Source organism: Bubalus kerabau, chromosome 9 (genome assembly GCF_029407905.1).
Source record: "Bubalus kerabau isolate K-KA32 ecotype Philippines breed swamp buffalo chromosome 9, PCC_UOA_SB_1v2, whole genome shotgun sequence".
Lineage (NCBI taxonomy): Eukaryota > Metazoa > Chordata > Mammalia > Artiodactyla > Bovidae > Bubalus > Bubalus kerabau.
This window is the reverse complement of record NC_073632.1, coordinates 104257042-104285020: the sequence shown is the minus strand read 5'-3', so window position 1 is coordinate 104285020 and position 27979 is coordinate 104257042. Positions and strand designations below refer to the sequence as shown.

The 27979-nt window shown below is 39.2% G+C and overlaps 2 protein-coding genes across 7 annotated transcripts in view; both read right to left on the bottom strand.

The window, feature by feature from the left end:
- PNLDC1 (PARN like ribonuclease domain containing exonuclease 1) overlaps positions 1-27979 on the bottom strand; it is a 247762-nt gene that overhangs the window by 64959 nt on the left and 154824 nt on the right. The window lies entirely within an intron of this gene.
- WTAP (WT1 associated protein) lies at positions 223-26906 on the bottom strand. 3 transcript variants are annotated; one of them, XM_055536136.1, is made up of 8 exons: positions 26678-26906; positions 18254-18291; positions 16415-16470; positions 13301-13359; positions 11909-12036; positions 8180-8358; positions 2843-2997; positions 223-1490 (listed from the first exon to the last, which is right to left on the bottom strand). In XM_055536136.1, the coding sequence occupies exons 2-8, from the start codon at positions 18281-18283 to the stop codon at positions 907-909; spliced, it is 1191 nt and encodes a 396-aa protein (XP_055392111.1). In that variant the 5' UTR covers positions 18284-18291; positions 26678-26906; the 3' UTR covers positions 223-906. The 3 variants fall into 3 exon arrangements, with proteins under 3 accessions (XP_055392111.1, XP_055392110.1, XP_055392112.1); XM_055536135.1 differs by lacking the exon at positions 26678-26906 and adding an exon at positions 26379-26552; XM_055536137.1 differs by lacking the exons at positions 223-1490; positions 2843-2997; positions 26678-26906 and adding exons at positions 7131-7962; positions 26379-26565.

The window sequence follows — 27979 nt, the reverse complement described above, 5'->3', positions numbered from 1 at the left end:
CTTAGGTGACTATTTCCTTCTTTACATTTTTCTGAATTTTGAAATATTTTAACAATTATTTGCATAAGGCAGGAGAAAAACGAAGTGCACAATTAAATGTATGCATGGACTTAAGTTCCACCTTTGTGGTATGTGGAAAAATGGAGTAGACATTCAGCTATTCAATGAAAAGAAATGACAAATGCTAAACACACACACACAAACAAAAAAACAACCAATGTAAGGAGTTACAATAAAAATCTTTATTTAAGTTTGGTCAGTACAGGTAAGATATACTGGAGTCACAGAGCAATATGCATTAACAGGATACAACAATTCATAAAAACTGAGTAACTATGCACACAAATTTCTTAAACATTCAATCACCTAAAGAGAAAATGCACAGATGTATGGTGGGAAAAACTGTATCTAACACTGAAACTACTATAGGACTCCTTCAACAAGTCCAACTTTTAGTGATAAAACTACTGTACTGGGCAAACTTGGCAGTCATAAACCCACATCTACTCTGACAAGTCTGAATGGTGCATAAGCATAGTAACAGCATGAGTAAGAATGCCCTCACACAGCACAGGTTCTAGGGTAGACACAGATTCACACAGACATCATCACTGTGTTATACTTTAAGGAAAGAGTTCCATTTACAACTTCACATTAACTCATATAAAAATAACCTGACCCTACACAAAATGTCCTTTTAGCAACATTCAAAGTAATTAACTGTTACAATTTCCAAAGTGGCAGAGGTATTGAAGCAAAGAAAAAAGGAAAAAAGAAAAAAAAAAACCACCCACAAAAAAGGCAAATTGTGACAAAAGTATGCGTTAATTAACTGGACAGTATCCTCTTCCAAATTAAATGACACTGTATAAAAATTTGCTGGAAATTTTTTTGTTTTTTGTTTTTTTACAAAACTGAACCCTGTACATTTACACTTGAGTCCAAGCCATTCTGAACGTGGCGGGAAGCCGCAGTTCGGTTACCTTTCCCACTCACGGGTTTCTCCTCTTGCGGGTCATGACTGGAGTCTGTGTCATTTGAGTGGTGTGTGAGAGAGTTTTCACTGCCCGTGGGAGAGTCTACACTTTCATACCCCGCACTGAGTTGGTTTACGTAACTACTACCTCCTCTGCCAGTTCTCTCCTCCGAGCTGCTGGAGGCCTTATTCCCATTCCCTGGAGAAGAAGGAAAGTCATCTTCGGCTGTGTCCCCCTCCCTGTGAAATCCAGACCCAGACGTCCTCTGCCGGGAGGAACTGCCATTACTTGGTCCGTTGGCCAGACGACTGCAGTCTTTACCTGTGGCCTCTGCCTGTCCTACAGGCTCAGAAGATGTAGTCCTGCTGGTACTCGGGCCTGGGGCTTGAGACTGCTGCTGTTGGTACTGAGCCAACTGCTGGCGCGTCTCCTTCAGTTGTTGCTGAAGAACTAGAATGGTACTCTGCATACCCTCTACTTCTTCGTCAAGTTGAATGATGAAGTCATTCAGTTCTGTGCAAAGGAGAGCCAAACCTACTTTAATATCTCTTACAATATAATTAAAACTACTTCTTAGTGCCTGCACAAAGCTAGGCAGTCAATACATGTTTAAGTAAACAAATACAATTCTAAAATCACAAAAGAATATTTTAAGATTTTGCCTGGAATTTTAAAATAGCCATTCAACAAGTTTATTTGTGAGAGAAAGCAAAAGCCTGAATATATAAAAGCAACCAAATTTACAATGATCCAAACTATCTGGCCACATAAAACTGGTTACAGCCCACAAACTCTGCTCCACGTTCGTCTGCCTGGGCCCACAAGCCTGGCCCCTTACTCCTCCCCCGCCTATTAGCCCACGTTCAGCTCCACAGCAGCAGGTGTGGTCCCTGGGGAAGCCCTGATTCCAACACTCCGAAGAAGCCTATGCTGTCAGCAACGATTATTCTACATTCAAGAACAAAATTCAGAAAAAATAACTCTTGAAACTGATAAAAATACAGTTATCTATGAAGTTCTAAAAAGGTCTTGGGGTGAGGGAGTTCCTTCATTACTATACAAAAAGACTCCTATTCAGTGTATTTACAAATAGTAAGAGCTAAAAACCACCACTTTGAAGAGGCAATTTTAAAGATATTGACTACTGACCTTCTTTGCAATTACCTGCAAAGTTGCAATTAATTTAGTCTTAAGAGAGATTGGGTGTTTTTCTTACTAATTTTCTTCACAAAGGAGAAAGAGCATGCATGCAGCTGTACTAGACCAGCATGGTGGCTGACAAGTTCCATTTCTTTGGGCAAATAAATATTACATCTTATTCACTAAACAGAAACTCTGTATTTCTTTCTTATTTTTGGCCATGTCTCGCAGCTTGCAGGAACTTGAGTTACTTGGCCAGGGATGGAACCTGGCCCAGGAGCTGAAAGCACTGACTCCACACCACTGGACCACTAGGGAATTCTTCCACAATCAATTATATATTTTTAGATCCCTGGACATGGCCAAATATTTCCAAGATCTACACTTAGAGAAATCGGTTAAGTGAAGATATTAAGCACTGAATATATCCTTTTAAGCACTGAATATAAATTTATATAGCTACAGAAGGCCTTATTAATACAAAAGCCCTCCCCTAAAAAAACAAAAACTTATGAAATTTGCACAACAAACAACTGGGGGGGAGGGGGGAACCACCACTAAATTAAATGGCTTCGTTTGTCGACTCAACTGGAAATATTTCACTTATAATTTCATAGAACCATTGGTAGAGATTAGCATATAAAGACTCTAATCTATAATACTCATGCCTGGCAGTATTTTAAAGCCAGTGCAAAGTTAACCAAACTTTTCAAAAAACCCCTTACCATCCTGACTGCTTTTAAGCTCCTCACTATATTTCTTCTGTAAAGCCAACTCTGCTTCAAGTTGTGCAATACGTCCCTGGGACAGCTGCCTTCCAAGCTCTTGATTCTCCTGGATAAGCATTCGACACTTCGCCATTAACTTTTTGCCTGTTTGGCTGCAAAGGAAAGAGCCATTCATCACAAAATGAAGACAAATTCTTGACAACCTTCTTTGTTTGAAATTATTACAGCAACAGATATAACACATACAGAATATAACTCTATGTCACAGCAGACGCCTGCCTACAATTACCATCTTCTTTTCCGGACACATCCATCTTGTACATTTCAGTATTTTGCCAATACAGCAGCAAAGATAAAACCTGAAGAAAAAATACCTAAGTGGCTACTTTCTGTTTCTATTACATTATAATTGATTCTGAAATCTACTTTTATCCCAAATTATAATTTGAAATAGAAACAGGCCAGTAATTTGACACACATTTCAAATATATCAATATTAATAAAACTCTAAGGTACTTAGCTTTATGAAACAGAAAAGTTCATGAAAGGGTAAATGCAACATCAACCACAAATGTAAACTTCTACCTAATATATAAAATCAGTACCTATAAATATACAAATGAGAGTAAATTCTTGCTAGACCAGTGTTTATAAGGGTGCCTGTTAATAGGCAGTTCCCACAAGAACATTTATTGCATTAAGCGAGGCCTGTTCAGTAACTGTTTTTAAGACTCAAGACTACTTCTATTTATCAATCCCTCAATTAACTTTATACAATATATATATATATATATTTGAGCTGTCTTAAACTGGGATATAAGTTTTTGAAATTTTAATACTAATATATGGTGAAATTTTATTCATGTTGAAAAGATTATCCTTAGGACACAAAAATAAGATTGGGGTTACTTAGCATAAATAATCGGAGAAGGCAATGGCACCCCACTTCAGTACTCTTGCCTGGAAAATCCCATGGGTGGAGGAGCCTGGTGGGCTGCAGTCCATGGGGTTGCTAAGAGTCGGGCACGACTGAGAGACTTCACTTTTTTTCACTTTCATGCATTGGAGAAGGAAATGGCAACCCACTCCAGTGTTCTTGCCTGGAGAATCCCAGGGACAGGGGAGCCTGGTGGGTTGCCGTCTCTGGGGTCACACAGAGTCGGACATGACTGAAGCGACTTAGCAGCAGCAGCAGCAGCACAAATAATGCAAATATGTGAATATCTGCCAAATTAGGTATGCCATACTTTCTACATGCATATATACAGCAATTGCAAAAATCAATCAAGGTTCATCCTCTATATATTACTAATAAGGAGAAGATATATTGTGAAGTAATATATCAGGCAAATCAAAGCCCATTAAAAGAATAGTGTCAGCAAAAAAATTTTTAATCAGTAAGATCATTCTCAACTTTATGGTAAGAATATCAAACTGTCCCTTTCCAAGTCTCTAAGGTAACATCACAATTGTATGCTTAAATCAGAACTCTTTAAACAAGTGATTGTTTCTAATGTTAATGCTGACACTAAAGAAAAGCAGTCAAGTTCTACTGAGACACTGTTATTGGGGTTTGTGATGCAAGGTTTCTTTTATCAATAGCACATGTTTTAACCCAATGTGATTCAAGTGAAAGTTTGTGATATATTTTCCTTACACAAATCTGAAATAAAACCCGGTGGTTGCTGGTGGTGGTGTTTAGCCGTATCTGACTCTTTTGTGACCCCATGGACTGTAGCCTACCAGGCTCCTCTGTCCATGGGATTTTCCAGGCAAGAAAGCTGGAGTGGGTTGCCATTTCCTTCTTCAGGGGATCTTCCCCATCCAGGGATTGAATCCGCATCTCTTGCATTGGCAGGGGATTCTTTACCGCTGAGCCAACAGGGAGGCCCAAAACCTGGCTTACTATTGCACAAAGAAGCCTCACATGAAAATGAGTTAGCATGTGGGAAGGGTTCTCTCACAACATGGCAACTTTATCAGCTGATGTCTGTTTGTTGCCATTACAGCTCCAGATTTCCCGTATTTCCTATTAGCATCCTCGGCCTTTAGCCTCTACTGAATAAGAGAAACCAAACGAGGAATTAAGAAACACGTGCTATCATCAGAGACAGAGGCTTTCCTTCCACTTCACTGCCTATGCTTCCCCCAACTCTGCTTGTGAAAACATCAGTTTACCAACCTGAGAATTCTTTTATATCAAATTTTTAAATACAAACAATTGTAAAATCAATAGAGCAATTTGTGACCTGACTTAACCTCATAGAAAGTACCAAATTCTAACGCAAAAATATTTCATTTATGAAGTCACGCCTTTTAATAAATGTTCTAAAATAATCCTATCACTTCTAAAATGATTAAAACAAATCTGCACTGAATCTTTTCTTTAAACATTCTGTAATTTTATGCCACTTTACTATGTTGTGTAAAATTTGTGTTGTGTTCATTGTATCACAAAAAATGGTAAGAATCCAATTTCAAGAAACCTGGCTCTGGAGTAATTTTTTTTTTAATTAAAAAATATTCTAACCCATTGCTAAAAATCAAATAACTCACAAAGAAAAAAGTAGAAAATAATTTAAGAGAAGGAACGGATACTGTACACTGCTTTTTTTATCAAGGGGAAGGGATGAGAGTATTCTGAAGGTGTACACACACAACTAACTGTTTATAAATGCAAAGTGAAAAAACTCTGCAACATCTCCCTGTAACTATTCTCAAGTATACACACTGTCACATGTATGAAATATTTTAACTAAAGTGGACAACATAATTCAGGGGATCATTCTCTCTCAAAATTTAAACAATGAAAAAGTGAAAAACAAAACCCACACAACCCATTCTATTTGAATTATTGCAGACAGAGTATTGACTGAGCACTGTTTGTTTCAAATTAATGATGTAGTTATACCACCCAATGAACTCCAGCTTATAGTTCACTTTTTACAAAATTCCATTTATAGGTGGTTAAAATAAAGTAATACAATGAAAATATTATACAACCATTAAAAATGGTAAATAACCTAAATATACTAAAAAATGGAAAAGAAGTCCAAGGATAAAGGGGGCCTGGGGAAAGTCATGCCACACATCATCTATATGTACATATGCATGTCCGCATTTGTTTAAAACCAATACACATATAATTACTGTATATGCATACAAATTATCTTGATACCCAAGAAATTTAAAAATGGTCACTATTCCTGGGGAATAGAAAGGGGAAGGGGAAGGTCACCCAGGAGTAAAACTTATTTTACACCTCTACTTTTCTTTATGCTGTTTCAATCTTATACATGAGCATGTGTTATCTTATTAATTAAACATTTTTTAACAATAAGAAGAAAAAACCCCACCTCAACGTGACTGTTACTTAAGTGGCAAAAGAAAAATGCTTGGCTAAATTTGAGTACATAATACCTTTTATGAATTATCTCTTGACCTACTGAAAATACGTAGCCCATTTCTACTGTAATCTTTAATGACATAAAATATATACAAAAGCCTTAATTCGGGTACAATAAGCTAATTTCAAACAGATGTGGTTACTTACCCTCCAACCCCCACAGTGAGAATCTTAGAAGCGGATTTCTTGCTGTGAAGTCACACAAACCACTTCTTCAACCCGCCCTCTGCCCCACAATCAGTTCCCTCAAGTACAGACATACGAGATACTTACAATTGATTGGAATGATTAAGAGAGAACTTAAGTCACCCTTGTTAAAACTGCACTTAAACGTTGGGACAATCTGGAACATTTTATCTTCCACTCATCTTAGACTCCATTATCACCAAGTGAATATTCAAATTGGTGACTTATAGAATGATCTGACGAAAAAATTCACCTCCAGGATTGGATGGAAGCATGAAGAAAATAATGCCTCATTTATCTAAATGAGCAAATGAATCTGCTAGAAATGATCACTATACTTTTTTTTCAATTCATAAAACGTCTCACTTAGGCCAGCCCACAGTTCCGATATATTCTGTCCCCAATCTTCTGGCAGGCACCCTGTAAAGCTGTCCCACATTAATTTCTACTGCAATATCCTGGGACAAGGTGTCAAAAAGCAACAAGTGTCAAGTCTCTTTGTTTTTTTATGATACCAGCTGGAAAAAAGTAGGTCTTCAAAAAATGAGACACAGAGCCTTTTCCTTCACTTTGAAGAGCACACCAACAATTTTTTCGAAATCAATCTGCTCTCCACAGCGCCCCCCAATCAAAATGTTAAAAGTACAACAAAATCATCATAGTAATCCTTGAACTTAAAAAAAAAAAAAAACAACTATTTCAAGGCACATTTAATTTAATATCAAGAGTGCAATACAAAAGGCCCAAATACAATGAAGGAATACATTCCCCCATTAACACCAACGACAATGCTCTTTCAACATGTGCCTGTTGAATGGATGGGGATTTAATAAATTGCACTACTGAAAAAAAATAATGCAGTGAGTCTCATCACAGCCAATATCCTTATACAATCTAGTTGTGAAATGAATGTTTATAACGCTTCAAACAGTTTAAAACCTGAAGTTTGACACCACACCTTCATGTTTGTACAGTCCTCGGTAAGATTATCTACAGTATTAGCAACCATTCAAAGAACAAATCATTGAGTAAAACCACAGATTTAAGGCTCAATCAAGTAATATAGAGCCCCAAACGAAATGGTTAAATAGATGAACTACTTGTACTGACATCTATTATTTGATTCACTCATGACTATTAAGTTGGTTCTTAGCAAATCAACCCTTTAAAGGCAAAATTCACCTCATTTGAGTGTGACCCAGAAGTTCAACAACAATCACGAAGTCCACGGTCTTATTGGCAAAACTGATATACAGTGTCTCTAAGTCACTATGCTCAAGGTTAAGAGCGATGCATATTCCATCTTTACATTTACTGGAATTTTACATGTTCAATTCATGGTTTTAAATCTCTAGGTTTTCATTCCTCCAAACTGTCTGAAGACACAGTGTGCCACAGACTTAAGACTTCTGTTTCTCCCTCTATTTTCTTCAAACAGAAACATTTCTCAAGTGTCTACATGTTCTAGAAGGGGAATTTTTCGGAGGTGGCCACTTCTTCGGAATAGTCCGACGCCATCAGGCCTCTGAAGCAAGGGGAGGGGGAAGAGAAAAAAGCTGAAACACAAGGTTCATCTGGTAAGTTTTACATTAACCTTTACAAGCTGGACAGTATAAGAATGTGGCTTTTTGGCTCAAAAAGTCTGAGTCTTGGTGTGGAAACGAGTACGTGGCTGTCCCACCACAGCTTTCTCGCAGTGGGACTGTCAGGGAAGTCTTGACTGGGGAGTATGATTTGTTTACCTATCAGGCGTAAACTTCCAGGCACTCAGTTCATTTTGGGCTTGTTCCAGTTTGTCTTTAGTCTGTTCCAGTTCACTTTTCATTTTTAGGAATAACAAGTTGATCGCTGGGTCCACCATTGCTGATCTCAGTTGTGCAACGCTAGGCTGCTGGACTTGCTTGAGGTACTGGATCTGAGTCTGCGCAAAGCAAAAAAACCCCATTACTATCCAATCAAAGGAAACATACCTAAGATGAGGAGACAAAATCCCTGTCTGTTCACTGGTTTACCAACTTGCTTACTAAGCCCCTCTCCCTTCTATCTTAAAATCCTCTAAAAAAAAGTACAAATTAAGAACAACTATTTAGGAATTCCCTAGCAATCTAGTGGTTAGGACTCAGTTGCTCTCACTGCTAGGGCTTGATTTCAATACCTGGTCAGGGAAGTAAGATACCACAAGCCTTGCAGCAAAAAAACTCCAAAACAAAACAAAACAAAACAAAAACCCACAAAAAAGAACACTCACAAAACTATTTAAGGTTATCCACGTAGGAAAAACACACCATTTGACTGCATTCCATATATGGAAACTTTAAATATAAGGAAACTACATGTTGGCAATCAAAACAGTACAAAAAAAACAACAACAAAAAAAGTTGCTGTATTTATTAAAAATGCTGATGCCCAATGAGGGAAAAAAAAAAGGCAAAGTTTAAAATATTAATTATTTAAGAGTATAGTGATTTACTCATACAAATCTGTGCTTTTGGGAAACTGTTCCCTAACATTACACCAGGTACAAGATAACAACTTAAAACATATTTGCATTTCTAAATAAAAATACATAGTACTTACATATTTACATGAACTGGCATTACAGCTTTAAAAATAGCACCTTAACCCAAAATTAAGCACATATTCACTTTTTTCCCTCCAAGCAGATTTGAATCACAGCATTGTAAAGCTGAAAGGTGACTGACCTGGTCCAAACTGCTTAGTTTTGAGAGATTAAAGAAGCCAATTGTTCAAGGACACAGTTAGTTCAATGCCAGTAGAACTAGAATTCTTATTCTCAAGCTTCCTGACTCCCAGTCTAAGGCTTTTCCCACCACACCAAATCCCTCTACTTATATATGAAACCTTCAATTTCAACTCTGGTTGTACTGTCAGCACAGTTTTAAAATAGGAAATACAGTTGATTAGCATTAAATGCATCACTTTCTTCACACCCAAAGTAGATCAGGTTCAAGATCCTACTCCATTCTAAACCTTAAATAGGATTAAAAATAACATTTCTAAAACAGCTATTAATGTCCAACATGAATTTAGTAAAAGATACAAATATACTAAGAGGATCAGGCTATACTTAATTACTACTTCACCAAGAAAACAGAACTAATTTTCTTTCTTTTAGCTTAAGGAATTTTAAAAGTTTACAAAATGAAATGCCCTCATCTACTACTATAAGCTTGCCATTTCCTTGTGATTTTTGCTCCTGCTGCCCTTTCTGCAAAACCTCACTGTGTTCTAACTGAAAGATCAGTTAAGTGCTTCAGCTGAGATGTGCAGAGAAGAGCTATTAAAAAAAACTGTGGCTGGTAAGTTAGGTTCTACTTGGAAAAAAAATCTTAAATCTAGGCTGAGATGACAGAAGGGTGAAGAGGCAGCACCAAGGCTTAGATTAGGAATAAAATGATCAAAACTGCCAGTGTATATGGGATGGCTGTAGAATCACTGAGGTGAGTCAACAGCACATACTGTCCAGGTTAAGTGGTTAAGAAGTGCCCTGACTAGGATGTCAAGAGTAGGGAGGACTCAAGAGGCAGAAATCAAGACGCACTGGTTTCGTGAGACACTATCATTGGCACCATCCACTCACAATACCTACCAGGTGCCTGCATTTGGAAGGTAAGAGCCATCCTTTGCATATCTAGTACAGTGCTGTGTCAACAGGGAAACCTAAAACTGTTAGTGAGTGAAGGGTTGAACCTAGAATCCTAAGTATCACAAAAAGAAAGAAAGAACTGGTTTTGGGACTCGGCACTTCAGTAGTACTACTCATACCATTAGATACGAAAATCCCAAGAGGAAAAAAATTGGAGGGGTGTTACAGAAAACAAAACAAAACCCATTATACTAAGAATGTTGTTAACACTTCTTTGAACCAAGTACCCAAGTTAAAAAAAAAAAGTCAAAAGAAGGAATGCCAAAAGCCAAATTTGGGGAAAGTGAAGACATAAAAGTGATGAGAAAGAGAATTTTCTTAATACAATGACCTTACACAAAAAAATGTAGTGGCAGTGAAGGTGGAAAAGTAACTGGTAGAAACAAAAGGAATGCTGAGAAGATACAGACAATAAGAGCTACCCTTTTCTTTAGCAAAGAAACAGGTAAAGAAGTCATTTTGAAAAAGTGAAGAAAGGACTGAAGACTTGTGCAAATGTGGACACAGGAAGAATAAAGACTGCGATTAAATCCTAAAGAACATTTTATTGGTGAGAGAAGGAAAAGAAATAGAAGTGTGTCCCATAGATTATTAACCTCCAATGACCAGAATACTGGCTTATGCATTAGATTTTAATAACTATCAAATGGATATTACACAAAATTATTCAAGAAAACTGCAGCTTTTAAGATTAGAAACAACAGGGAATTCCTTTGTGGCACAGAGGTTTAGGACTCAACGTTTTCACCGCAGGGGCCTGGGTTCAGTCCCTGGTTGAAAGTGAAAGTCGCTCAGTTGTGTCCGACTCTTTGTGACCCCATGGACTATATATATAGTCCATGGACTTCTTCCGGCCAGAATATTGGAGTGGGTAGCCTTTCTTTTCTCCAGGGGATCTCCCCACCCCAGGGATTGAACCCAGGTCTCCCACATTGCAGGCAGATTCTTTACCAGCTGAGCCACTAGGGAAGCCCAAGAATACTGGAGTGGGTAGCCCATCCCTTCTTCAAGGGATCTTCCCGACCCAGGAATCAAACCGGGGATTCCTGCACTGCAGGCAGATTTTTTAGCAACTGAGCTATCAGGGAAGTCTGATTCCACAAGCTGCGTGGCATGGCTCGAAAATAAAAAAAAACAAAACAAAAAACAAAAGTAATAAAAAACAACAGGGAGAGAGCTGCCTCTATCTTATGTAACTTACATATACAAACACTAAAACAAGGGCTAAGGCTGTTGAAGACAAAACTGAGTCTAAATTCAACCAGGATTAAAGGATCAAATATGTCAATAGATTTCAGATATATGTAGACATGGCAAACAGTACAAATGAAAGGTGTTAACAATTAAAAGGAGACACAGTAGAAGTTGATACTTAGTTTTCTGTAGAAAGACATAAAGACAGCAAAGGAGAAATTAACAAGAAAGCTTGCCAAGTAAAAGGAGTAAATGGTGCTTATACCCTCAGGTATTATGTTACTTAAAGATATATGAACCAAAAAAAAAAAAAAAAAAGAAAAAAGATATATGAACCAATACATTAATTCTCATAAATAACAGAGATTTCAGAGAATAACTTAAACTTCTGACTTCTTGGCCACAAAAAATTACTTTAAATCCAATGATGAGAAATTATCTATTAGAATTTTACATTTAGCACACTGAAGCTCAAAACATATCTACCTTAACAAAATGTACATGTATAATTAGTATTAATTATATAAAATTAACTTAATGTGAGTTAACACACAAAATGTGAACCAAAACCCAAACCCTCATCAATGCTTAAAACATTTGAAACACTTACAGTACACTCTTGCATTTCTTGCTCCTTGGTTGCTAGTCGCATTACAAGAATGTTTTCCCTGCGTGCAGATTCTTGCTGCTGCTGCTTTAGTTTTTCTTCAGATTCCCTTAAGCCAGTTACATCATTAGCTGATGATTAAAAGGAAAAAAAATCCCAAAATATCATGAAACATAATTTAAAGATCACACTGAATTAACCAAATTAAAGTTCTGACTCCCTTTGTCAAGGATAATAAAAACCATGGTACAAAAATTGAAGTCTTTAGTTTCTATCCTAAACTAAACTTTTATGACAACAAACTTCATTCTTGATCATGAGTGCTTTTTCAAGAGTTAGTGGTGTTAAACTGGTCTACAACCACTTAATGCTAGATGGAATTATGCTCTTATAGTCTCATCTGTTCCCAAAAAAGACAGGAAAATCCATTATTTGCATTTGTTTATACTACAAAGTATTCACAAAATCCTGATTAGTATTGTTTAACCTAATCAATATAAACATGCCCATAACTGCACAGCTAATTATTACTTTAAGCTTTCACAAGGGTTTCCCTGGTGGCTCACTGGTAAAGAATCCACCTGCCAATGCAGGTGATGTGGGTTCGATCCCTGGGTTGGGAAGATCTCCTGGAGTAGGAAATGGCAACCCACTCCGGTATTCTTGCCTGGGAAATCTCACTGATAGAAGGAGTCTGGAGGGCTACAGTCCATGGAGTTGCAAAAGAATCAGACGTGACTCAGACATTAAACAACACTATTCACAACTTTTATGGATTATACCATAATTATACAATTGAGATCTTAAAATATTAATCTTTCTGAACTTGGGAAACTGTACTGGTTTTTACACTCGCAAATAATATGTTACTCTAAAACTCAGTGAAAAGTGATAAAGACTAAAATGGTCTAAAATTATAAACTTTACTATTTTCAGTAGATTTTGGAAAAATCCATAAATACACAGCTATATCCTACTGTTACAATTTAAGCTATCATAAATTTAATACCAGTTGCTTCTACATTTCCCCCCGCTAGAGTAATAACTCATGTTTCACTTCAAATTTTTCCGTGGAAGGGCTACATCAAGGAAGTTTCAAGTAGTTGTGAATTTCCCTATCTGTGCACTCTCAGAACCTTGTCGTTCAGTTTGAAGTCATGCTACTGTTAAGATTACTGTATGTCAGTCTTCTCCAATGACGTGAACTCTTCTAAAACAGAGATCATGTCTCCTTCATATTTCTACTTCCTAGCATCAAAAGCAGAGCCTGGACATAGGTCCTTAATAAAATTCTAGAATAAACATTACTTAGTAAAACCAACTATCCTGTGCTTATAACAACAATCTAAAAGGAAATATTCACATAGTCCTTAGGAAGCTAAAACTCTAACTTACAGTTGAGATCTGTGTACTTGCCCTCCAAAGCTTGCACATAGGCTTCATACTGTTTCCACCTAATACAAAAATAAAGCCATGTTACTTATGTTTAAACTGCTTTTACTAAATATACTAGAAAATCACATCCATTAACTTTAAATACTAAGAATTCCACTGTGCGGATTTTAACGTTGCTCCCATTTTAACAGGGGCTTCTTCCCAGGTGGCACCAGTGTAAAGAATCTGCCTGTCAATGTGGGAGACACAAGAGACTCCCTTGCCGTGGGAAATGGCACCCCACCTTCAGTATTTTTGCCTGGAAAATCTCATGGACAGAGAAGCCTGGCAGACTACAGTCCATGGGGCTTCAAAGAGTCAGACATGAATGAGTGTACATGCACACACTCTTATTAGTTTAAGATAATTATAAATCTAGTTTAACCCATAATAAGCCATAATAAATTAGTCACTTTAAAATTATTCCTTCTTGAACTTATAGGCGTTAGATAAATGGAAGTACAGAGAAAAGTGTTCTCTGCTGAGTATACAACAAGAGGCGTTCCCATGAGTCAGATCACACACCATACAGGACAGCGTATCACTGATGTTCAGCATGATGCCTGGATTATAAAAGGTGAGTGAAAAGCTCACCACCACTTTTCAGATATGCTGTCCACCTCAAACAAAGGCATTTTTTAAATGTGCCGAATTCTAAGGGACTGAAGGTGATCTCGGCTCTTATGTGAAAGTAGTATGTGATTTCTGACAAAGTAATAAAAAAGGGGTCTGTCCTTTTTGTACAGTATAAAAAACAGAACATACTGTTTTTCAAAAGCATATATAATTGGCAGAAACAACTTGCATAAATGCCATATGCTATCTGGATCTTTCTTTATTACATTCTTCTACCCTCAATATATAGGCTTTAGGACTTCCTTGGTAGCACAGTGGGTAAGAATCTGCCTACCAATGCAGGGGACACAAGTTTGATCCCTGATCCATGAAGATTCCCACCACCCTGGAGCAACTAAGCCCATGGGCCGCAACTGCTGAGCTCACGCTCTAGAACCCGCGTGCTGCACTTGCCTAGAGCCCGTGCTCCACATGAGAGAAGACACTGCAATGAGAAGCCTGTGCACCAAAACAGAGTAGCCCCCACACTCCTCAACTAGAGAAAGCCTGCATGAAGCAACGAAGACCCAGTGCAGCCATCAAAAAAACAAAAAACAAAACACACCTCTCAGGGCTTCCCAGGTAGCTCAGTGGTAAAGAATCCACCTGCAAATGCAGGAGTTTCAAGTTCAATCCCTGGGTCAGGAAGATCTGAAGATCTTCTGGAGAAGGAAATGGCAACCCATCCAGTATTCTTGCCAGGATAATCCCATGGACAGAGGAGCCTGGCGGACTACAATCTATGGGGTCGGATACAACAGAGTGTGCGCGCACACACATATACACACACACACTAGTTGCTCTAGGCAACTATTGCAGATAACAAACTTTCCCCAGTCTTATGCTTAAGCAACTGCTCTGGACGGTGTTATCTGCCACCTTGCTTACTGAAGAAATATGTTTTCAAGCTGCTCTTCAGTTAGACCTAATAGGAGACCAAAGAGGAGTTTATTCAACATTTCGGGATGAAAAAAGATGTTTCTTTTCTCCTTTCTAAAAGTAAGATTTTAGAAGAAAAGACAAATACAAGAGCTCAACCTCAAACATCCTTATCAAGAAGATAGGAAAAAAACCTACTTAAAAGTCATAACCATACCAGAGACAGAAAGAGAACATCAACACACAAGTAGTGTATCACGAGCATCTACATCAGCAAAAAACGGCAAGAGTAATTTAAAATGCTAAGTATTTAAATTTTATGTGCAGGAATATAAAGGTATGCAATAGGAAAACTATCCTATGCATGAGACGATGGCAAAGAAAGATAAAGAGCATGTCAACAATAGAGGAGCTAAGTAGAACGAGCACAGACTCTTAAACAAGGGAGCACATCATCTGTGTCTCCCTATCTCACATGCATGTGTGCACAGTCACTAAGTTGCGTCTGACTCTTTGCAACCCCATAGACTGTAGGCTGCCAGGCTCCTCTGTCTATGGGATTTCCCAGGAAAAAATACTAGAGTAGGTTGCCATTTCCTCCTCCGGGGGATGTTCCCAACCTGGGGATCGAACCCGTACCTCCAACACTGGCAGGCAGATTTTCTACCACTGAGCCCAAACCACCTTTACTCTCCCCCCACTTCCAACCTGTTAAATTTACTCAGTTCAGCAAGTAAATATTCCCTGAAATTTCTAGAGGAAAAAGTTCAATAATCTTGCAGGCTGCCCTGAAAAGCATTAATTTTTATCTAAAAGTTATTTCATAAAAAACTTATGACAGTGATAAAATGCAGAAAGAATACATTTAAGTTATAAAACACAAAACATGTGTGATCCCATTTTCTGATTTCTTACATTTAAAAAATGAGTAACATAATGCTGTACTTGACAGTCTGCTTCAGTAAGACATTTATAAGACAACCACAGAAATTCAGAGCTGGATGTCATCTTTAAAAGTAATTAAATCCAACTCTTTAAACTTGCAGATAAGAAAATGAAGGATATAATGGTGACTAAAGTCACAGTCACAAGACAGACTAACTTCGCTTCATCAGTAAATAATATATTTCTTTCATGAGAAGAATATCCTTGAAGGCTACAACTTTTCCACATGTTACAGGAAAAAGGGAAAAAAAACCCAAAAACATCAAAACAAGTCTATTCATTTGTTAAACTGAAAGCTTTCTGAGAGCAGTGTCTTTCCCCATACCAAGTTATATACATGAAGTACAAATGCTTCTCTAGTTAAGAGTTCTGAACACGTGCCTCTGTAAGAAACAAATTTAGGTTACTTGTCAGTCTAGAAGTTACCCAAGCTAGTACTTTAGTTCTTTAAAGTGTTATGCTTTCCCCAATGTTTATACAATGAACAAACAGGCCATAGGAAAAAGTATATTAAATGATTTGAAGATGTGTTAACATTAAAAACAAAACAGTATCTGATATAAACACTATAGTATAAAATCACAACATAATGTTCTATAGAAAGATTTTTATATTTTTGATAAAAGAATATTTTACCTTAGAATTAATTCATCTCGTGCCATAACTTTGAAGTCTGTTTCACTCAGTCGAACCTGCGAAGAGAATTAAGATATAAACTAAGTGCTCTTTCCAAAAGTTTTAAAACAAGTAAATAAAAAAATAGTGGCAATACCAAATATGGAATGAAGATGCAGAGAAACAGCATTCATACATTGCTGCTGAGAATGTAAAATGATACAGCTGCTCTGGAGGTAATTTGGTGGTTTCTTTTAAAACTAAAAATGGATGTTCCACACAACCCAACATTTGTACTCTTAAGCACATATCCCAAAGAAATGAAAATTTATTTTCACACAGAAACTTGTATAAAAATGTTAACAGCAGCCTTATTTGTAATAGCCAGAAACTGGAAACCACCCAAATGTCCTTCAATAGGTGAATGGTAGACTATGATATCACGAAGTATGATTGAGCAATAAAAAGAAACAGACCACCAGCATATACAACTTGGAGAAAGCACAAGGAAATGATGCTGTGAGAAAACGAAAAGAACACTTAAAACAGCATAATTGCAAGTATACAACATCTGTGAAGTAGCATCATTACGTAAATGAAGAAATGATTAGTGGTTGCCAGGAGTTGAGGATAGAGTGGGAGAGGATGGATGTGGCTATAAAGAAAGGAGTGGCATCGAGAGGCTTGTGGTGATGGTTCAGGTAACTGTTTTGGTTGCGCTGGTATTTACATTAAGTTACAAGTGATAAACTTGCACAGAACCACACACACACAGAATGTGCATGTAACTGGTGAAATCTGAGCATGTGGACTGTACCAGTGGTCAAGCTGCTGGTTTTGGTAAGTGTTACACAGGATGTTAACATCGAAGGAGGCTGGGTGAAGAGTACACAAAACCTCCCTGTACGTGCCTTTGCCGCTTACTACGAATTAATAATTATTTCAAAATAAAGTTTTTAAAGATGAGAATATTCTAATAAGATGAAACTGCTTTGTAAATTGAGAAATATTGTTTTCTCTAAGCAAAGAAGACTATAAAGCTGAAGAACTTATCCTAATATAAAATTCTTATTAATTTCCCTTATTAAAACATTTTTATTCATAAAAACGGTTCAAATTGTAGCATTTGCCACAATGTAAGTGTTACTATCAGAAACAAAAGAGGGAAAATCACTGCAGCATCAGAATATATTACTAAGCCTAACTGAAAGCACCCAGTAACTCTCAGATTATTAAAGCACTTGACTTTCTAGGATAAAAATTTCCATGTTTACTATCCAATAAATGGTTCACTTAAATACTCACTGGTTAGTAAGCACATATTCCTGCTTTCCCAACTGCATTATAAATTCCTCTTAGAAAATGTTATTCCTTTGTAACCTCTTTTGTGTGTGTGTCACAGTGCCTAAACTGAATTAACACAGGAAAATAAAACAAGGAAAGTGAGACTAGAAAATAAAATTTCACTGGAAAAGGTAGAATTTAGCTACTTGTTTGGTTTTTTTTTTAATATAAAAGTGGTTTTGCATTAAAACCAAAGGGATTTAAGTTAGGAAGAAAAAGAAAATAAGTAATTTAGAGGATCTTGTAAAATACTTTCCTACTTTGACATTATTTGTAGCTACGTAGCTGGAAACAGTCATATGATAAAGGTTACAAGTAGATCATGGGGATACTACAAGTCTTCCAAAGGCTGAAAATGTTCTTAATCTACATTACATATAGATACGATGTCTCACACATTATGTACCCACAATGCTATGTAACTGATAGCAAGCAGGAAAACAAGCAAACAATATGGACAGTCCCTTCCACTCTATTATTCAAATAAAGTGCTTAAAAACTGCTGAGAAAGCAAACCTTTTTGGGAAGAGGTTCTTCGTTGGTCATCTTGAATCCTAGAAAAGGAATAAAGACAAGAATGTCAACTGATTTTCTTCCAGTTAAGGTAGAAACAAAATACACTGGCTTTTGCAAAAGAATTTATTACTGAACTCAGTTATGACCAAATCATTAGGTTATTTTAATTAAAACACATCTTTTAGACTAGTTTTAGATTTACAGAAAAGTTACAAAGGTATTACAGGGTTCCCGTGTACTGTGCACCCAGGTTCTCCTTGGTTAACATCTTACATTATTACTGCCATTAGGTTTTGGTTTTTTAAAAAGAATTCTCTCATAAAAAAGTTGATCATTCTTTGTAATGTTCCCACAAAGGATCGAAAGAAATGCAATTTTTCAATGCATTCTTACAACTGCCCTGTGAAAGACATCTCGAAGCAGAAAGGACAGATCTGTGCTGAAGTCAGATACTGGCCTCAGGCAGTATCCCAGGCATCTTGTTAAAAGGATACAGAAGGGTAATACCAATCGCTAAGCCTTGCCTTTTACAGAATTAATATTGTTACAGTAAGGTCAAGTTTATCAGTCATAATTCACCACTATACAATGCAGGAATGAAGGTATTTACACCTTAATAAAAATATTCCTACATTACCGACATTATTTAACTTCATATCACAGAATAATTTGTATCTCAAAATTAGCTTGTTATTCCTAGATATCCCTTCTAGTAGTAGTAAAGTCATAAATGTCCCCTTATATCTTAAACTTTCTTTTTAGTTTATTTTACTTACCCATACTTATTACAAACTCTATAACTATTAAAAAGCTAACCAAAGAGAAGCAAGTTAGTTATAGAGATGTGATGTACAGCACAGTGACTATAGTTGCATGATATTATATATTTGAAAGCTGCTAAGAGTCAACCTGAAAGGCTTCATCACAAGAAAAAAATTTTGTAACTATGTATGGTGATGGATGGTAACTAGATTTATGAGTGCTTCTCTTGCAATGTATATAAATATCAAATCATTATGCTGTACACCTGAAAATAATGTATGTCAACAAGTCAGTACCTCAATAAAAAATAACCAAAGAATCTAGAGTATAAAACTGAGTTTTAAAAGCTACTTGACTTTTAGTGAATATTTGAGATTCCTCAAAAGGAGATGATCTTTAATACCATTTTTATATTACATACAATCTCAACTCAAACATCAAATATTTTAATCATACTGTCATTAAACCCTGATTTTCAGAACCCTGATCTTCAACTCAGTACACTGAGTTGAAGAAATCAGTACATTTTAGAGAAAAAAAAAAAAACTATATATTGATTATGCCATCAATTAACTGGTTTAATTCTTCCCTCTTTGATGATCTTGTCTTTGGATGTAATGAACAAAAACCTGAGTATGTATCATTTGCTTCTGAGCTGATGTAGCTGATCAAGTCTCGCTGACCAACTAATACCTACGAAGACATGGCTGTATTTCTACTTTTTAAAAATCAGTATTTTTTCTCTTTAAACTGACCCCTGCCCACTTTAGGCCTCTTATCACCCAGTTTACAGTCTCTGTTGCAAGTTATAGATAGCTGTTTAGTGACTATCCTAACATGATTCTAATAAATCCAATCATCTGAGAAATAAACCCTCACTGTGTTTAATTCTAGAGGCCTGACTTTACTGTACATTTACTAGACTGCAACCTCTTGGAATCCACATGTCAAGTTTAACATTTCCTTGGAATTCCCCATTTGTCCAGAGCTAGAGAGTAGGTTCGGAGAAGGCAATGGCACCCCACTCCAGTAATTTTGCCTAGAAAATCCCATGGACAGAGGAGCCTGGTAGGCTGCAGTCCATGGGGTCGCTAGAGTCGGACACGACTGAAGTGACGCAGCAGCAGCAGACAGTAGGTAAATATCAGTAACACATTTAATTTAAAAATTCAAAAAAAAAAAATTGTGCCATTTGAACGTCACTAGTATATAGTCAAAGCTATGGTTTTTCCAGTAGTCATGTACAGATCTGAGAGTTGGACCATAAAGAAAGCTGCTACTGCTGCTAAGTCACTTCAGTCATGTCCGACTCTGTGTGACCCCATAAACGGCAGCCCGCCACGCTCCCCCGTCCCTGGGATTCTCCAGGCAAGAACACTGGAGTGGGCTGCCATTTCCTTCTCCAAAAGAAAGCTGAGCACCAAAGAATTGATGCTTTTGAACTGTGGTATTGGAGAAAACTCTTGAGAATCCCCTGGGCTGCAAAGAGATAAACCCAGTCCATCCTAAAGGACATCAGTCCTGGGTGTTCATTGGAAGGACTGATGCTGAAGCTGAAACTCCAATACTTTTGCCACCTGATGCGAAGAACTGACTCATTGGAAAAGACCCTGATGCTGGGAAAGACTGAAGGCGGGAGGAGAAGGGGATGACAGAGGATGAGATGGTTGGATGGCATCACCAACTCAACGGGCATGAGTTTGAGTAAGCTCCGGGAGTTGGTGATGGACAGGAAAGCCTGGCGTACTGCAGTCCATAGGGTCGCAGAGAGTCAGACATGACTTAGTGACTGGACTGAACTTTAAGGTTGAGCACTGATGAATTGATGCTTTCGAACTGTGGTGCTGGAGAAGACTCTTGAGAGTCCCTTGGACAATAAGGAGATCAAACCAGTCAATCCTAAAAGAAATTAACTGAATATTCATAGGAAGGACTGATGCTGAAGCTCCAATACTTTGGCCACCTGATGCGAAAAGCTGCCTCACTGGAAATGACCCTGATGCTGGGAAAGATTGAGGGCAAGAGGAGAAGGGAGGGAAAGAGGATGAAATGGTTGGATGGCATCACAGATTCAATGGACATGAGTTTGAACAAACTCAGGGAGATAGTGAAGGACAGGGAAGCCTGGCATGCTGCAGTTCATGGAGTCGCAAAGAGTTGGACACGACTTACAGCCTGAAAAACAACAGTATATAAATGTGTACTTATTTATTTGTCCCTCTTCTGTATATATAGTAATATACACATTACTATATATAAAACAGGTAACAGGTAAGAACCTACCATATAGGACAGGGAACTCAACGCAATACTCTGTAATAACCTACATGGGAAAAGCATTTTTAAAAAGTGGTATATGTATAACTGATCCTTTTTGCTGTACAGCGGAAACTAACACAGCATTGTAAATCAACTATACTCCAATAAAAGACAAAAACCAAAAATTGTGCATACCAATCCCTTGCTATCCCCTCATATCAGGCTTTATTTTTCTTCTCAACTCTTATCACAAGCTGACATTTTGTATACTTATCTGTCTACCCCAGGGATAGAATAAGTTCCATGAAAGAACTGTTTCATTCACTGCCGATGTCTCAATACATAGTACGCACTCAAATATATGGTAAATGAAAAGATGAACAAATGAATCAGCTTCATTTACTATTTAAATTGTAAGAGTGAACTAAATAAGACAACCTAATTTGCCCCCCTCCAAATTACCCAAGATGACCATACTGTAAAATTCTGAGAATAAACTCAACACAACACGTACTTTGAGTTCTATGACTAACAGCTTGAAAACAGCTAAATTTACCACTACGGATAGGTAGTTTACCTATCTGGTTACTAGGCACCCTAGCTACTCACAATTTTGGTTGTAAAACAAAGTTTCATGGATGATATTCAATATAAATTACAGTTTAATAAACTAGTATATGCTTGTACAATCTGACACTTCCCCCAGGTTTATTTGTTCATATTTTTCTTAAACCATGAGCTTAATTAGCAACAAATAAGCTAATCTGTTTTTTAAAGGATATTTAAAGGGTTGGTAAACACATGAAGAAAGTTCTAGTAACTCCACTTTTTTGAAGAGGGTGCAAACTTTGAAAACAAAAAACAGCAGAACCTCTGAGCTTCACTTTCCCCATCTCAAAAAGGATTACCACTGCCAAAGCTCAGAATTACTGTGCTATTTTTGAAGACATACATTAATCTTTAGTATAGTAACTGACACAAAATAAGCACTTTGTTGTTTCCTTCTTCCCACTGGAGAGAAAAAAGTCACCACAAAAAAGACTCAATCACTCCTTAAAGATTCTGAGGAGAAAATTGACAAGGATAAGATCATAACACATTCCTGCTTCTAAGCCCTACTGCAGCCCCTACTTGGTGATCTCTGATTTTTAGAATTCTAAACAGTAATTTACACTTCTAACACTAACTTATGTTCCTTTTTAAAAAGTCTGACACTAGGTAGAATTTAATTACACATTGTTTAAAGGATATCTCGATTTTCTTTATAAAAATAAATGTCTACATTTGTAATGTAAGTCAGGGATAAATACAGGTTTTGTACGTATGTTTGTGTTTTATATGTTGACTCTCAATCACCTATCATTTCACATATTACGGAATATATGACTTGGGAAATCAAAACATCAGCATTTAGTAAGAAATTGCTTCCTTATCTTTAGCTGATGAAAAGTCAATCTTGGCTTGAGATTCTATGATATACCTCAATAGTTAAATGGACAGTGTGACAAAAGGCAAATTAGAAACAGGCTTAAAATGTAAAAGAATCAACATTCAACTATTTAATCCAAACAGAACATGATTCTCAATTACAACTTTCACATTACATGTGCTATAAAACTTATTACTCCCCAAGGTACTTTTTTTAGCACAAGTGACAAGCACAATAACCACCTAAAGTTAATTCTAAATTCATAAAGACAATGGATATACCAGGTTCTCAGAACAATCTATCAGAAAAACAGAATGACTGGAAATATTATTTGGGGTTGAATCTTGAAGGGAAAAAAAAAATGAATATATACCTAAAGCTATGAATCACTAGGTAATCGGCTCAGATTAAAACAGCTATTAATTTAAAAACTCAGGCTTTAGGATCCCAAATTTAGTGCTTCTTAAAAGTTGGTACCAGTGAGGACAGGTAATTCTTGCATTCCTCCATCCTTAATAATGATCAAGCTTTGCAAACTGGACAATGCAGAAAAGCAAAACAGAAAAAAATAAAAAACAGACCAGTTTAGCTGCCCTTAGCAAGATGAAAAAGATTGGCTAAAACATGGTTTCAAGTTTTATGTAAAGGTTTGTTATCCATGTGGATAACAGATAATATAGCTCAAATTTAGAATGTCAAAAGTACCTTGTACTCTTGATGCCTTTACACTGAGAAACGACATTATGTTAAGTTCAGTTCTGGTTGGTTAGGTGCCTAGCAGACCATATTCCAGGGCTTCCCAGGCTTTTAGCATTATGATCCTAAGTCATGAAATCCCGTGTCAGGAAGATCCACTGGAAAAGAGAGGAGCTACCCACTCCAGTATTCTTGGGCTTCCCTTGTAGCTCAGCTGGTAAAGAATCCGCCTGCAATGCGGGATACCTGAGTTCAATCTGTGAGTTGGGAAGATCCCCTGGAGAAGGGAAAGGCTACCCACTCCAGTATTCTGGCGTGGAAAATTCTATGGACTGTATAGTCCATGAGGCTGCAAAGAGTCGGACACGACTGAGCAACTTTCACTTCACTTAATAAAGTAGTACCAGATGGTGTGGGCTTCCAAGGTGGCGCTAGTGGTAAAGAACCCGCCTGCCAATGCAGGTAGACATTAAGAGACACAGGTTCCATCCCTGGGTCAGGAAGATCCCCTGGAGGAGGGCATGGCAACCCACTCCAGTATTCTTGCCTGGAGAATCCCATGGATAGAGGAGCCTGGCAGGCTGCAGTTCATAGGGTCGCAAGAAGTCAGACAAGACTGGAGCGACTTAGCATGTACCAGATGACACAACTTCAGTAACAAACCAGTACCTTGCTGAAACTAACTGTAACTAAATGCAAGAAACTAATAATCTGACACTGTACTAATCAAGGCACACAGCAGAAAGGGTACTAACTAGGAATCGGAAGACCAGCTTTTCTTAACTTTGTAATAATCAGTCATGTGATATTGAGCAAGGTATTTTCTTTAGATTGCAGCCTCTAAATCAGCAAAGAGGATGCCAATTTCCTGCCTCACAAAGTGCTACAAATCTCAATGCTCTAAGTACCATAAAGATGCTTTACAAAGATACTTCAAATAAAATACTAATATTAGCATAAGAGAATTTTAACGTGCACTTAGGAAAAATTAAATTCCACCAACTACATTTTCAAGAGTTAAGACCATTTCTTTATAGCACGGAGTTCTAGCCTGATGCACCACCTTTATATCTAATGGGATACAGTGTTAGAGGAATACTGAGAAGTTTTGTTCTAGTAAGCTTAGTACTAGAATATATTTAAGCCCCAGGTGGCTCATCTACCTGCAACGCTGGAGACATGGGTTCAACCCCTGGGTAAGGAAGATCCCCTGGAGAAGAAAATGGCAAGCCACTCCAGTATTCTTGCTTGGGAAACTCCACGATCAGAGGAGCCTGGTGGGTTACAGCCCACCGGCTAGCAGAAGAGTCAGACAGGACTTTTAGAGGCAAAATAGTGGGAGACAATTAATAAAAATAAAGCCAAATACTGTCTAGGTCTTGTTTTGCTAAAGGATCCAACAGAAAAATTTTAAGAAAAATTTTTTTCAAGAGCAAGATAATGTTCTATTGTATGAAAATGATCAAGACCTCTAAAATAAACAGTATTTTCAGGGGAACTGTGTATTACATATATACATACTTAGATGAATGTAAGGGACTCTGAGTGCTGTAACGGACTGGACAAATATAATTACTACAACTCTCGTCTCCATGCCACAAGGCTATGAATTTTCTGTATTTCTCTCATTTCTGACAAATACTCAAAATTCAAATAGGTGAAGTTCTAAGTTAGATGAGTTAAGTCAAAAAAATAGCTGTGTCTGGGATACACTTGATTATCATTACTTTTGTCAGTTGGGACTTAGAAATTTAGGTAGTTTGCCTAAGTTCTGCTACTGGGAAGTGAAAACACTGATCACTTAGCTATAGCTAACTACTTAAGATAATGTAAGATCTGAAAGAATTGTAGGAATACAGCAAAACAAATCATTGAAATTTAACCTCATCCTTATCATAAGCCCCAATATCTTTCCCCAACTTGCCTAATCAGATGATACTAAATGACATATGTAAATGTGTAATACTTAGGCATCTTGAAAAGATTTTCACAAGTTTTTTTTTTTTAAACGGGGTTTTGAATGGCTACAATGTTTATGTTATACAAAACTTAATAGTCAAAATTTTTAAGTAAAACACTGTAGATAATCACTCTGCTATACACTTGAAACTAACACAACAGTGTAAATCAACTATATTTCAATTAAAAAAAAAAAAACCGGTAGAATTTGTGGTGACAGACCTGTGACTTCCCCTTATCCTCCTCAGTGATGGAACTAAATTCTGAAATAGAAAACTAGATGAACTCAGGACCATAACATGCTCGTGGAAATATTTTTCTACCTTCCTCTAATCTCGGGAAAAGGATCATTTCTTCCCTTATGAACACGGTTATTCCGGATTTTAACCTGGTCCTTTGGATCAAATATCCAACTTCATCAAAACAAACGTGGACATTATTACACTACGTGTTCCCCACTGACTAGAGAAATACGGTTTACAGGGATCCAAGGCGAGATTTTAAAATTTCACGAAACCCTCGAATTCAGAATTTTTTTTTTAGTTAGAAGGCATGCACTCATTTAAAAATGGAAGTCTACAAGACAACGCAGCTGCAGAAGGAAGCTACTGCGCGATGTGAAACGTGCTCCACGGACGCGGCTTTCCTCCCCTCGGCTCGTCGGCGCCGCCAGTCCTCACGATCCTGCCGAGGGAGGTGGGGGAGCCCGCGGCGCCGAGGCGCTGACGGGACGGGACGCGCGCTCCGAGAGGACGGCCTCCCGGCGTTGCCGGCCCCGCGGGAGCGCCCACCTCGGCCCCGGCTCCCTGAGAACCGAGGTAAAATGGCCTCGAGACGGCGGAAGTGTCGTCCCTGTCAGCGGGCAGACGGCGGGGCTAACGGCAGGCCGGGGGGCCCGGGAACTCCGAGTCCGCCTCCTGCGCTCAGCTGGCCCCTTCCGGGGCCGGGCGGCCGCACCTCAGCCTCCTGGGGACTCGGAGGTCCTCGCCTCCGCTGCGGCCGGCGGCGGCCCGCACCTACCTCTCCAGACGGAGGCCGCGCCGGCGCCCGCCCAGTCACATAGGCCGACCCCGCGCTGTCCTCTCGCCGCCCAGGCCGCCCGACCGCGCCGCCGCCGCCGGCCCCCGCGCTCCTCCTCCGCGCCGCAACCCCGGCGCTCCCCTTTATTTGCGGGTCTCGCTGCCACAAAATGGCGCTGAGGGAGGAAGCGAGGCCCTGACGCCCCACCCCCTTCCCGCTCCTCCCGCCGCCCCGCCCCGCGCCGCCGCCGGCGCCCGCCCGCTTCCCCGCCCCGCGGAGTTCGCGCCCGGCCCACTCACCAACGGGTAGTGCCTCCCGGACGCGGTCGCAGCTACTCGCCCGCCGGGCCCCGCCGCGAGAAGGAGAGGCTAAGGGAAGGCGCCTGCCAGTAGGCCTGCGGTCGCTCAGGGAGGAGCTGCTCCCGGCCGTACGCCTCGCGGCCGCTAGAGCCCTCACAAGCTCGCCGGAGGAGGGGGGTGTGAGGGGGGCGGGGAGAAGAGCTGGCCTCAGGGAAAGGCGAGCCGCGAGGTCGCAGGTCAGCCGCGGGGCATCACGGGACTGGCGGCGGGGGTCGCGATTGGCAGCGCTGGGTGGACGCGCTCGCCGGGCCACCTGCGGCTGCGGCGCGGCCTCCGGCGGAGGAATCTGGGCGAAGGCGGTGCGTGATTGGCTGCCCTTTGGTGCAGCGCCCAGCGGTGATGCTTCCGCGCGCTGGCGGGCCAGGTGCAACTCTCCTGAGGACGGCCTTAGGCGGCGAATGCGGTCAGTCTAGACGTCGCGAACCGTCGCTGCTCTAGGTTTTGATAATTTAGAAATCGATGCCCTCTCTTCCGTCTGGAAGTGGACGCTTGGTTCGACCGCTCCTTGAAATCTCGAGGCGAAACCTGGGAGCTATTGTCTGGGAGATGGAGATTGTACCTCTGTTTGCTGCTCTGGGGGCACCTTGCTAACTCAGAAGCCAGGGGAGGGCGAGCCTCCTGAGTTCTTTTTGTCTTGTTTCGTTTGTTTCAGAAAGTATCTTGTCATGAGTGGCGCGCAATAATAAACAATATAATTTTTCTTAACATGGTTTATGTTCCATGGCTTACTCTACCCTCTGCTGCTGCTGCTAAGTTGCTTCAGTCATGTCCGACTCTGTGCGACCCCATAGACAACAGCCCACCAGGCTCCCCCGTCCCTGGGATTCTCCAGGCAAGAACACCGGAGTGGGTTGCCATTGCCTTCTCCAATGCATGAAAATGAAAAGTGAAAGTGAAGTCGCTCAGTCGTGTCCGACTCTTCGCGATCCCATGGACTGCAGCCTACCAGGCTCCTCCGTCCATGGGATTTTCCAGGCAAGAATACTGGAGTGGGGTGCCATTGCCTTCTCGGCTCCCTCACTGCAAGAGACTACAAAGTCCACTTCATTCCAGGCCTAGCAACAGGCTCACTGTCTGAAACGTTAAGGTATTACCTGTATCACGGCACGGTTGGCGGGGGGGTAGGGTGGGGGGGTTCTTTTGATCCAGAGACACTGCATTTAAGTCACCGGCCTCCCCTGTCATCATACAGGATAGTTGAATAAGAGATGAGAGACAATAAATAACCCCTAAAGAACCCTA